The sequence below is a fragment of the Nycticebus coucang genome, chromosome 18, assembly GCF_027406575.1.
Source record: "Nycticebus coucang isolate mNycCou1 chromosome 18, mNycCou1.pri, whole genome shotgun sequence".
NCBI lineage: Eukaryota > Metazoa > Chordata > Mammalia > Primates > Lorisidae > Nycticebus > Nycticebus coucang.
In genome coordinates this window covers 46,881,020-46,894,343 of record NC_069797.1, presented here as the reverse complement: position 1 = coordinate 46,894,343, position 13,324 = coordinate 46,881,020, and the positions used below count along the sequence as shown (strand labels likewise).

The 13,324-nt window shown below is 43.6% G+C and overlaps 1 protein-coding gene across 3 annotated transcripts in view; it reads left to right on the top strand.

Moving 5' to 3' along the window:
* Positions 1-6,603, top strand: part of HLF (HLF transcription factor, PAR bZIP family member) — a 65,527-nt gene extending 58,924 nt beyond the window's left edge. The window contains exons 4-5 of one of the 3 annotated variants that reach the window (XM_053568787.1): positions 2,248-2,435; positions 5,697-6,603. In XM_053568787.1, coding sequence (XP_053424762.1) covers positions 2,248-2,435; positions 5,697-5,787 — 279 coding nt within the window. In that variant the 3' untranslated portion in view covers positions 5,788-6,603. Of the gene's footprint in view, positions 1-2,244 lie in introns of all 3 variants that reach the window. The other 2 variants (XM_053568786.1, XM_053568788.1) reach the window with 2 other exon arrangements.
* The last annotated feature ends 6,721 nt before the right edge of the window (positions 6,604-13,324 follow it).

The window sequence follows — 13,324 nt, the reverse complement described above, 5'->3', positions numbered from 1 at the left end:
CCCAGTTTCTGCAGTTTCCAGGGGTGTGTTCTGTCCGTTTTCTTCCCTTGGGCTCCTGTTCACCTGTGTGTAGGTTCTCATACATCCCAGGTCAGCCCTTCTTTGGCATGTTCTTAGAAGCCACACTCCTGGGCACATTGATGAGTCCGACAGACATACTGACACTACGGAGGGAGGGAGTGGTATCGGGGCTCCCACCAAGTTAACACTGACAACTTTGATCAGCACTAGAGGCTTCTCTGCTGCGGTTCACATGCCTTTGGGTCCCCTCACTGTTGACCTGGCATCATTGGCTCCCCTGGCCCCTCCCAGCCTCTCCCTTCCTCCTGCTTCCCTGCTCCCTTTCAGAAACACAAATGACAAATTCTGTCAATCATCGCACACCTGCCCAAGCTTGCTCTTCTAAGCATTCTTCAAAGGACAGCCTCCTCCCTCAGAAGAATTCTGGAACCAGCTATTATGAAGATCATTTTTTTTCACCATGGTACATAGTATTATGAAACTTATAGAAAGCTGGAGGTGCTTTATTAAAGATGACAGTACCAACTTGTGAAGGGCAGGCAGGAGGTGCCTGTGGACACTTTGTGTCCCACGCTTTCTGTCTTCGGGCAGGGCAGATGTCTGTTGAGGGTAATAGGCAGGTCTGAGAGTGGGCCACTGAGCTTTGACCTTCCTTGCAGCCTTGGCCCCGACCCATGTGACCCCCTCCAATGCCAGCTTCCCCTTGGAATCCTGGTGAGGGTGAGGAACTGGCCTCACCTCCTTCTTGGTGGCATGTGACTGCAGGTATTAGGATTGAGGGATTTACTGTAGCAAGTTGCTGGAAAAATGGAATTGCCACATTCATCAGGTGGCACCATAAATGAATTTTAAGGTTTAAAATAAGACCCACATTTCTTAGGCTTTCTAGGAAGCTCTTCCTTTCTTTCAGTGGGGGGCAGAAGGGATGGAGGAATAAGGATTGCTTTTATACCAACCACTTCGCAATATTACTAAGGCTAATGAAGGCCTAGAGAACAGTTAAATGGGAGATCAGAGTATATTATTAAAATGCTAGCCACAAACGTGAGTGCATGGATTAGTGGCAAGTTAGAGGATTTATTTTTAATTTTTGTTTTTAATTACCAAAGTGTACATGCCCATTCTATAACATTCTAAGAGTTCTGAAGACTGTAAAATGAAAGGTGAAAGGTCTTTCCTCCAGAGACACCACTTTTATAGCTTGGTATAATACTTACGGGCTGCTTTCTGTGAATATATAACATTACGATTTTTTTAATTTATTTTTAATTGTTTTTGAGACAGAGTCTCACTTTGGCATCCTGACTAGAGTGCCATGGCATTATAGCTCACAGCAACCTCAAGTTCTTGGGCTCAAGCAATTCTCTTGCCTCATTTTTTTCTATTTTTGGTAGAGACAGGGTATCATTCTTGCTCAGGCTGGTCTTGAACTCCCAGAGTACTAGGATTATAGGCGTAAGGCATCACACCTGGCCAATATTATGATTTTTTTTTTAATCAAACTGGATGAGGCCTTACATACTTCTCTGCAAATTGCCATTGTTCCCCACCCACATTGTGATACATCGTGAACATTTTCCTGGATCTGCTGGGTTGTTACATTTAACAGCTGCAGAATATCCCTTTATTATAATTATTAACTTTCCTACATGGGATTAGTTTGTCCCCCTTTTTTTCTATTACAAACAATGTTGCTGTCAACATTTAGTGCCTCTGTGTGGACATGTATGAAGACAGCTGTGGGGTTCAGTCCTAGAAGAGTCGCAATAGTAAGGCATTTAAATGGTTGATAGATACTGCCAAATTGCCTTCCAAAAATGTCGTACCAGCTTACATCAAAAAAAGCATGTGAGGGCCCATAGAAGGAAAAGGTTCTCAAAATATAATCTTAAGCAAGGAGAGTAGAGAAAGTTGGAAGGTGATTTAAGGTGTGAGGCAAGCCTCTTGCTTTCCTTCAGCCTGTGATTTCTCCCTTGTTAGACGCGTACTCTGCTGTGGGCAGAGAGTAGGGACCTGTTGGGACAGGTTGGTCCCTGCTCCAGGAAGGAAGCCGCAGCTCCTGGACCATTCTCTCTGACACGCAGAGCCTGTAAAGGAAGGGGACACAGTGGAGGAACTGGGCTGGTGCCTCAGCCCAACCGTGGAGGCTGCCAGCGCCCTGGCTGACACTCAGCTTTGCTGAAATCTAATATCTTGTTTCTTTTTCCTTCTGTAACTAATGAGCAGGATGACAAGTACTGGGCAAGGCGCAGAAAGAACAACATGGCGGCCAAGCGCTCCCGCGACGCCCGGCGGCTGAAGGAGAACCAGATCGCCATCCGGGCCTCGTTCCTGGAGAAGGAGAACTCGGCCCTCCGCCAGGAGGTGGCTGACTTGAGGAAGGAGCTGGGCAAATGCAAGAACATACTTGCCAAGTACGAGGCCAGGCATGGGCCCCTGTAGCACGGCATTTTTGTGGGCTGGCTTCTGAATAGATGGACGGTTTGTTTCCTGTCTGATAGCACCACACCCAAACCAACCTTTCTGACATCAGCACTTTACCAGAGGCATCAACACAACCCACTCCCATCTCGGTGTGCATCTGTGTGTGTGCGTGTGCGTGCCGTGCTCATGTGTGTGGTCAGCGGTGTGTGCGTACCTTTGCACTTGCCATTTTAAGGTAGCCCTCTCACCGTCTTTTAGTTCCAAAAAAAGAAAGGTGCCATGTTTTTACTAGACTTTGGAGCCCTCACCCTTCTTCGCTCTGCCCTTTCCACGTTGCTTCGTGTTTGAGCTTACCTCTTCTTCCGGGACTCTCTGCTTGGATTCCCCAAGAAGGGCCCTGGTAAAATAGTGGATGTCAGTTTCTAAGAGTGCAAGCTCTCGTTTCTGTTTAGTCTGTAAGTTCCCATGCTAATAAGGTGCACGGGATAACTTAGCACTACACTGCAGCCCTGTTCCTCTATAGGTTGCTTTCCTCTTCTGTTCCGGTTTGGTGATAATTGTCTTCAAATTTAAAGTGCTGTTTAGATTTATTAGATCCCATATTTACTTGCCGCTGTTTCTACTAAGTTTCCTTTTCAATTCTACCAACCCCAGATAAGTAAGAGTACTATTATAGAACACAGAGTGTGTTTTTGCACTGTCTGTACTAAAGCAATAATCCTATTGTACGCTAGAGCATGCTGCCTGAGTATTACTAGTGGACGTAGGATATTTTCCCTACCTAAGAATTTCACTGTCTTTTAAAAAACAAAAATTAAAGTAATGCATTTGAGCATGACCAGAACATCCCTAGGATAAGGAAGCAGAGGGAAATGGGAGGTCTAAGAATGAGGGGTTAACTTCACCAGTACATGAGCCAAAAAAATGCGTCTTGGACTTGCCTTTGACGTTGATATGTTCAGTTTTGCTGTCTCTCCCCTCCCCCCAACCCCTCCCAGCTCCACTTTTCTAGTTAACTTTTTCCATATCCCTCTTGATATTCAAAAACAAGTCATTTCCTTAAGATTCAGTTTTCCCATTTTGGGGGGGTTATATATATATTTTTGTGAATTATACTTTGCTGTTTAAAAAAAAAATCAGTTAAGCTGATGTTTTGTAAGACCCCTTTTCCTAGTGGTGTCACTTTTGAATGCCTCATAAATGAATGATCCCGGCGCTTATGTTTTTTTCTTCTCTGTTTGCTTTTGAATGTATGTGCTCTTATACAGTGGACTTCTGAAAAAATGAATGTAAAAGACACTGGTGTATCTCAGAAGGGGATGGTGTTGTCACAAACTGTGGTTAAATCCAATCAATTTAAATGTTTACTATAGACCAAAAGGAGAGATTATTAAATTGTCTAATGTTTATACAGAGTAATTATAGGAAGTTCTTTTTTGTACAGTATTTTTCAGATATAAATACTGACAATGTATTTTGGAAGACATATATTATATATAGAAAAGAGAAAAGGAGAACTATTCCATGTTTTAAAATTATATAGCAAAGATATATATTCACCAATGTTGTACAGAGAAGGAGTGCTTGGGGGTTTTATGAAGTGTTTAATATTTTAAGCCTATCGCTGACACATCACGTTTTCTGCTTTAAATTAAAATTTTATGACAGCATCGAAGTTTGCCATGACGAATCCTGCTCTGCAATACGTAGGGAACTTTCTTGTTTTCTATGAGGCCTCAGAAAGGAGTCAGTTAACATCACCCAAAAGCACAAAATGGATTTTAGTCAAATATTTATTGGATGATACAGTGTTTTTTAGGAAAAGCATCTGCCACAAAAATGTTCACTTCAAAATTCTGAGTTCTTGGCATGAGCATCCCTGCCAGTGCCCCAGACAGTTCTGCTCTTGTCTGGGGGCCCGTGCCTCTCACGCATGATGAGCTGATGTCAGTGCTGTGCCTATGCTTGGCAATTTAGGAGATGTTTTGACTTTAAAGATGATTGTTCTTTTGTTTCACTTCAGTTGTATAACGCCAAGAGAGTTCTGCTATTAGGGCAAAGAGACATTCTGTGCTAGATTGAAATACCCTTCCTGGAGGGGATTTTCTAGATTCCTGCCCCCAGCATATCTCATTTGTTAATAAGTTGGTGGTCTCCTTGTCAGTGTCAGTCCATCAGCAACGCTTCTCTCATAGGGTCACAGTCTTGGAAAAGTGGACCAGTAGGATATTCCTCTGAGGAATTCATTTTGTTCCAGGCTACAGATAATAGCAGGAGGTGGGGGAGTGCTGGAATGGGAATGCCTTGTTCAAGTGAATAATTTTACAAAGACAAAACCCTTTGGCAATCTTAAGCAGAATGGAATAAGAGATATTCAGTGAGAGACCCAAGTGGACGTAGAGTTGGCCTTTTTACAGGCAAAGAGGCTAATTGTGGCCTTGTTAAATGGCAGTAGTCATTAAAATCATTATGTCTTTCTGTGGAAAAGTGTTGAAGGATCGTGCCATGGGCCATCCAAATTTATGGCAGTAGCAAATGGTAGCTGCAAAACAAAACATGATATTTGAGCACTGGTCTGTCCTGGAATTAGATGTTTATGTCAAATGAGTATCACGAATGTTTTCTGCAGAAGAAATAAAAAGATCATAATGAAACTTACTTTACTGTGTGCCAGGAAAGGTTTTCAGAAACCTACCTCGTCTTAAATATTTAAACACTTGGGAGTCTGTACAGGTGCCTTATATGCAGGTGACACACACACGTGAACACCACTCCTGGACTGGCTGCCCATGTGTCCATGGCAGTTACTAGGAGGTGGGGCAGACGTATGAGTGGGAAGCCACCTCCTGACAGGCGGGGACGTGGGCCCACCCAGGGCAGCAAGAGCCTGTAGACTGCAGCTCTTATAAGAGTTCTATTATCATGTTTCACTTTTTATCTTATGCATCTTCCAGAGATTAATGATTTGGCTATTAAAAATGAATCCCAGTCATATAGTGCTGACATCATGTAGACACAATTTGGAATGAGCAGCATAGGACTTCCTGGTTGGGTCCTATTATGGTTTTCCTATTTTGGCAAAGGCAAAAATTGACTCCCCTATCTTTCTGTTGGTACTATACCTTGAGAAGGTGGTTAGGGGACGGGAAGGCTATAAATGAGCACCTCTTCTTGAGAAAGTGGCCACTGTGGACCATACAGAAACCCCATTAGGCAAGAATGTGACAGGCCTTTTGTCTTCAACACAACAGGGCTCCGTGGAACCCTCCCTCCAAACAAAAGGACCGTTTGTTCGAGGATAGTGCGGATGGAATTCTTGACATCAAGTGGGTGGGAAGCTGAACTAGAGAACCCAGAGGTTCCTTCTCACCCACTGGTTTTGTGGAGAAACTCAACAATACTTCCCAATGTACATGCAGAATGTCAAGGGTCTGTTTTCAGAAGAGCCAAGAAGAATTGTAAGTGGCGCCCTCCCCCGTGCCCCAGGTTAAAACAACAGATATTCTATAAAATGCAAAGTTATACTTTGCCTTCTCTGGTAATTCATCCAATTTTCCACTGATGTTCTTTTTAGGAAAACTCAAAACTTCACCATCGTTGGTGAGAGCGATTGCAAGGCAGGCAGCCTTGGTTATATGTGTGGTGGGTGGAGACCTGGATTTAGCGCTGGGGGCAGCACCCTACAGGTGCCTAAGACTAGATATTCTGCCCTCCACAAGGCGGGCACCTTCTGCCCCAGTCTGCTTCTCTTCCTGCCAAGGGCTTTTGAAACCAAGGTCTCCTCCATGGTTTTTCTACAGTTAATGATGTCATTTAAACAATGAATAAAGCCTTATATGAACCAGATTTAGCAACTAAAGTCAATATGTTTTGCAGGGGGCTGAGTGTGTGTACGGGAGTGTGTGTGTGTGTGTGTGTTTGCGTGACTATTTATGGTGACATAAAATCTTTAATTTTTGAGCACCTTACCAAACCTAACAATAATCTATTATCCTTTTGGCAACACCACAAAGATTGCATCTATGACACAGGTACAAGTTGACATAAGGTTAGTTTAATTGTACACCATGATATTGGTGGTATTTATGCTATTAAAGTCCAAACCTTTATCTGTCTGTGATTCTTAATGTTTAATAAACTTTGAATTTTTTTCCTTTCTTTCATGTATTTTTGTTAACAGTTAGCTAGGAGTTGGATTCTGTTCATACCTCAGTAACCAAGAGACCATTTACAGAGGCTAATTGGATAGATGATAAAATGATGCTAGTATATAATTAGTAATAAATTAACATTTATTGAGTGTTTATGTGCCAGACACTGTACTAAACACCTACTTGGAATATTTTATTTACTCCCATATCAACCCTACAAGGTAGTGACAACTGTTGTCCTCATTTACAGAACAGAAAACTGAAGGTTGGGGGTTAGACAGCTTACCTAATGTTAAGGTAGGTAGCAGTGGCTGAGATGAATTCTGATCTGCTGAACGGACATCATTGAGAGGGGTGGTTCCCAAAAGGCAGTCCAGGAACTGTTTTCATGTTGGATATATAAATGTAATGTGGGACATATTAAAGGAGTATAGATCCAGCAACTCGGAATCAGTAGATCTGGGGTGGAGCTCAGAAATCTGAATTTTTAAATGCTTTCTGCTAACTCCCCTATGTGGCCGAGTAATTGCAATCAAGGATGTACAGACTTGACTCTAAGTTTGAGTTCATGACCCTTGGGGGGATCCATGCAGTAGCTTCAGATATTCCAAAATTCCCTGAAATTATCTGCAACTTCCTTGCACAGAAACATATATTTATTTTGCTGTCCAGAAGATTCATAGCTTTTCCCTCCTTTCCCTAAATGAATTTGTGAGGGAAGATGGACTAAAACTCCTGATTGGTAAGAAGGCTGGTGTACAGCAGTGTTGCCCAGGCCCAGGGGCTCCGCAGCTCTGGCCTAGCGAGAAGGGAGCTTCATGGTGAGGAACACAATTCTGCATTCAAATCTGTCACCTAGCAGGTATGTGACCTTGAGCAGCTTCTAAACATTGAGGGGTATCGGGAGAATAACAAATGGCCGGTTCCTGGCACATCACGGCCCTCGGTAACCAACTGCATGGGACCAGGGACGTGGAATGTATTCCTGGGACACTCTTTCCAGTTCAATATTTGAGACCATTTGATCCCTCAAAGAGGACAAGAAACAATCCCTCGTTCATAGTATGGAGCAGGGTGGCTGATGTGAGGGAATCGGGATACCCTCCTAGAGATGTCCTTTCATGGTCTGACTTGGATCATAAACTACCACCAGCTTGTGTCCAAGGTCAGGGCACCCATCACATAGTGGCGCCTTCCAATTTAGATGGATCCATTACACGTCAGGGTTCAGCTTTATTTTCATCATCAGACACCTTTCTCAGAAAAGTATAGTGCCTTTGAGATCATTTGGGGACAGCTGATTGCATATTTGTAGGTTAAGATTCTTTGGGGGCAACCAATTGTATTTTTGGCCTCTTCCACATCTCTTAGAGGAAATGACTTTTCACAGCTGGAGAGTATTTGGACTCCATGATGTCATAAAGGCAAACACTGTGGACTCCCAATCATGCTCAAGCCCTCAGACTCTGTGGGCCTGTCACATGCTGCCTGTGCAGGGCGGCTCTTTCATCCACATTTAAAACATCACTAACCACTCAACCAATAATCCCTTCTCTTCAAAGCATATGAATTCAATTCCCTCTTTGAAAATCAGTGGCCTTGAAGTCTCTTTGGACATCTTCAGCCAGGAACTGGGTGAGAATTATTGCAATCTCTCGTGGTCAGGAAATGGCCTCTTGGTAATACATCAAAAGAACTTTTTAGAGGAGAAAGGTCCCATCAAGGGTAGTAAGCGTCTGAAGCCCTCTGGTCTTTGAGTCAGTGAAAACTTGGGTCTGAAGCCCTCTGTCTCGGACAATGTCTCATCCTGCAAAAGCCTGGCACAGGAGCCACTGTGAAGAGCCGTCATCGAGCCCTAAACCTGTACCTTCCTCAGCTCATGTGACCCTTTCGCTACAAAACAGGTACTGTTATTATCCGTGTTTTGCTGGTGAAGAAGCAGGCTTATGGAGATTAATCAGAATTGAGACCTAGACTGAAGCCTGACTCCAGAATTTGACAGGGGAGTGTGGGAGGTTTAGCAAACCCATGTTCATTCCTTGTGGACACAACCGACACCACCTTGTCCAGCCTTCCTTGCATTTAGTGTGGGAATGCGACAGTTCTGTCCAGTGGGATACAAGCCATAGTGACCACACAGGCCAATAAACATTGCACCTGATGCAAGGTGGAGAAAATGGAGACTACGCAGGAAGGAACCCAGGCCCCCAAGTCACAGAACTGTTACAGAAGGGAAGACAACATTTCTCTGAGTCAAACCACGGAGGGTTAGTTTTTATGGGTTAGTTTTTCTACTGCCCTAATAGGAGAGCCTTCTTCTGAAGCCCAGTGTCCTTATTTGAGTTCTAACATCTTTGCCAGACTCTGGCTTCTAGTTGGAATCCAGGTTCATCACCTCTTTTTTTTTTTTTTTTCTTTTTTTTTATTGTTGGGGATTCATTGAGGGTACAATAAGCCAGTTACACTGATTGCAATTGTTAGGTAAAGTCCCTCTTGCAATCATGTCTTGCCCCCATAAAGTGTGACACACACTAAGGCCCCACCCCCCTCCCTCCCTCCCTCTTTCTGCTTCCCCCCCCATAACCTTAATTGTCATTAATTGTCCTCATATCAAGATTGAGTACATAGGATTCATGCTTCTCCATTCTTGTGGGTTCATCACCTCTTATGCACGTGACTTTGACGTTTGCCCAGCTTGTGAACAACCCCACCCCCCACCCCAGCCTGGTTCTGCTCAGCCTGCTCGGTGGGATCTTGAGAACATTACGACCTATACCTACCTCGTGTTTCAAGTTGTCCAGCATTGGAACACTGTCCAGAGCTGTCCAGCTGCCCTCAGGGGGATCAGCTTCTACATCCAGATGAGCTTCCCTACTCTTCATCCTCTCCAAGCTCAGATTCTCTCCCTGGCCACTCAGCCGCCCCACCCCCACCCCAGATACTCGGTAGTCACCTAGAGATGGGCCTCACATTTCTCAGGGCACGGGTCTTCCATTCTTTTGTTGTTGTTCATGTACTCCCTAAAACTGTTTAAACCATGAATCCACATTGTACGTTATAAAATTGACATCTAAAATGTTTCATCACAAGTTTGAATAGTTACAAAGGACGTAATAGCTGCTCTAAATATTGACATTTAAAACAAAACGATGATCTGGAGACTTTACATCATCTTTTGTATTAACCTTGATGGAGGTGGAAGACATTCTTAGTAAAGCATCATAAGAATGGAGAAGCAAGCATCCGATATACTCAATTCTAACTTTGAAGGCAGTAGATGAGCTCATACAGGTGGGGGAGGGAAATGAGGGAGCGGGGAGGGGAAGGAGGGAGGGAGTGGGAGTCATGTGTATGACACACCCCCTGAGGGTGGGACACAATTATAAGAGGGGCTTTATCTAACATGCAATCGGTGCAACCTAATTCTTTGTGCCTTCAATGACCCCCCCAAAAAATTTTTTTTAAAAATTACAATTAATATATCCAAAGAACTGTAAAAACCCCAGTGATTTGATACCTACCAATATCCATTTGAAAAATGCAGCTGGAATTTGTATGTCATTTCTCTTTTTCCTCAAAACCAGTATTTCCATTCTATGTCCCCTCATTGAATTTGCTTCTCAGGTAATATATTTTTATGCTTGAAAGTCTTACCTTGCCCCTCCATCATATTTCTCAGCCATAAAACAATACCTATAGGCTAGAATTGTTTTATTTTCTCTAAACATAAGGCTCATAAAGTTTACAAATTTTTCTGTAGGTATGAGTTATGGTGACCTTGATTACTAGTATGCAAACAACGACATCCACACGTGTATATTAATATGTTTATAAATAACTATTGTGCTTAAAAAAATTTTTTTTAACGGTACTGCAAATCTGGGAGGATGGATGGGGGTGGTTGTGGAATCTTAATCCAAAAAAAACCCAAAAACACTGAAATACAAAAAAAGGCTTCACAGATAGCAAACTTTCTTGTCTCTTTGTTTGAGACAGACATTTTTTAAATCTGGAATTGGAGCTCAGAACACCAGTGAGATTTAGGATGGGTGGGAAGTATGCCTGTCTTTGTAGCAGATGAAATACAATTATAAAAGCGGGGAAAGGAAAAAACAACCAGGCTGAGGCCTCAGCAGCAAGCACTTTCTCAGGCAGGTCAATTTTAAGAAAACATGCACAAAGAAGTTGAGGATCTAGAAAGTTCGTTAAACTTGCCCATGCAAACATATCCCTTGAATATACTTGGTGCACCGGCAGATGTGTACCTTGCTGGATTTTAAATCAGGGCAGGAGAGTAAGGTGGATGGGAGGTGACAGAGCACAAGCGTCATTTGGCCAGGTGTGACATTTTTGAAAGGCCTCAAATTAGGATGTTCAATTTGTCTCCAAATGAATTACATTCCCAGAGATAGAATGACATTTTTTTTTTGGTAACTTTCTTTAGGCATTCTTTTTCATCTTTTGAAATGTCTCTTCAAACCTATAGAATAAAACTGACCCCAAGCTTCCCTTATAGCTTTGATGGGAAGCCTGAAAGGGTGTTAGATCTGGGGAGGCCCCAGAAGGAAGGTGATGGCTGAGCTGAGTGAGGATGAGCAGGAGCTTGTGAGGAAGAGACGGGGAGGGACATTCCAGGTGGCAGCACGGAGATGAGAGAGGACAGAGCACTTCCATGGACAACAGCATGGTTGGCACATAGACTATGTGGGGTGGGGTGGGGAATGAAGTACAGTCAGACCATCAACACGTCTGCACGCTGCTCTAAGGCCTTTGGACTTAGACTGGGAGAACAGCATAAAGAGATTCCTATATTAGAAAGATTATGCTGGCAGCTACGTGGAAGATGGACTGCAAGGAATCAGGAAGAGTTGCAATCTTTGAATACATCTCCAAGGATGAGATGGATGCGTAGATTGGAGAGCTGTTTCGGGAGGTTGAATCTACAGGATTTGGTAGAGGAGTGGAGGCCAGCTCTGAAGTTTCATTCACACAGTCTCAGTCAACCTGTGCTTCACGGAGAGGGATGCATGGAGGAGTCTGTAAAAGTAGCCATACTGGGTCCACTGGCGGTGGAACACCAGCCTGCTTTCTTTAGAAAGGTCTCCCAGATTAGTCAGCTCCACACCTGCCTGGTTGCAAGGGATGTGGGTCAGAGATTGTAGCTTTCACCATTTAGTGAAAGAAACTGAAGCTCAAACGGTTCTGAAGTCAGAATTTCTGGAGCACAACATGTGACTAGGAAGTGGTAATCCTGGGATTTGAGCCCCAGTGTTTTGGGTGCCAACCCCATCCCAGTTCCAGAGATGCTGGTCCTTGCTCACCCGCCTGCTCCCCCTTCCTGCCCACCCACCGTCCTAGACATGCCTCAGTGTGGCTGATGTGCTCAGACCTTGTGAGCCTCACTTCCATCCACAACTGCCTGAACCAGGAGGGACCCCCAGCCCTGTGGAACCAGGAGGGACCCCCAGCCCTGTGGGGGCTGCTCTAGAATTTGGGGCCTAGAATTTGATCTGAGGCCATGGCTCTTAAGCTTTGCTGCTCATCAGAATCACAACTCCTGAATCCCAGGTCACACCTCAAACCAAGTATGGATCAAACTTGGGGATGTGAGAGGTTGAATCTGGGCATCAGTAGTTTAAAAATTTCCCCATGTAATTTCAATTGCAGCTTATGCATTTGTGATCTCAGGGTTTTTTTCTTTTTTATATTTTAATTATGCATCTTATTTTGAAATCAGTTAATGACCATCAGGCAAAGTATGGCACTGTCAGTAATTTCTGATAATGCTAGATCGTAAGCTCCACACTATTCATTGAATAGTACAAGAAGGAGAAAGACTGAAAGCATTTTTGCTTAGAACTGGAGCCAGATAAAGACGCCCACTATTGCCACTGATACTCAGCATAGTTCTGTACGTCTTAGCCAATGCAATCAGACAAGAGAAAGATATTAAAGGTACCCATATGGGGAAAGGGGAGATGAAACTATCACTCTTTGATGATGATATGATATTATACTTAGAAAATCCCAAGGACTTAACCATGAGACTCCTGGAAATATCAAGAACTACAGCAGCATCTCAGGATATAAAATCAGTGTTCACAAATCAGTAAGCTTCCTATATGCCAACTCCAGGAAAGCTGCGAATTAAGTCAAAGGCATGGTGCCCTTGACAGTAGCACCAGAGAAAATGAAATACCCTGGAATTTACTTAACAAAGGATGTAAAGGATCTCACAGAGAGAACTAGGAAACGCTGAGGAAAGAAACAGCAGAGGATGTTAACAGATGGAAGAACATACCATGCTCATGGCTGGGAAGAATCAACAATGTTAAAATGTCTATACTATCCAAAGGATCTACAGATTCTACACCATCTCAGTTCTTGCTACTCCAAATGTGGTCCACAGTTCAGCAACAGTAGCAGCACCAGGAAGCTTCTCAGAAAGGTAGGATCTTAGGTCCCATCTCTGACTCCTGAACCACACTCTTCATCTTAACACTATGTCCCGATGATTTCTGAGCACACTGCAGTTTGCAAAGTCCTTCTCTAAAGGACAAGGAGGGCCTAGGTGAGCCCATGAGGGAGTGATTGCAAAGATCCTTGCAATCCTTCCAAGTCCTTGGACTTTCTTGATTTTTGGCCTTCCCGACATCTGATTGTTCAGCTTCCCTTGGATTCTCTCGTATTATAATTAACCCCCCCACCCCATCTTTCTGTGGGCTGGC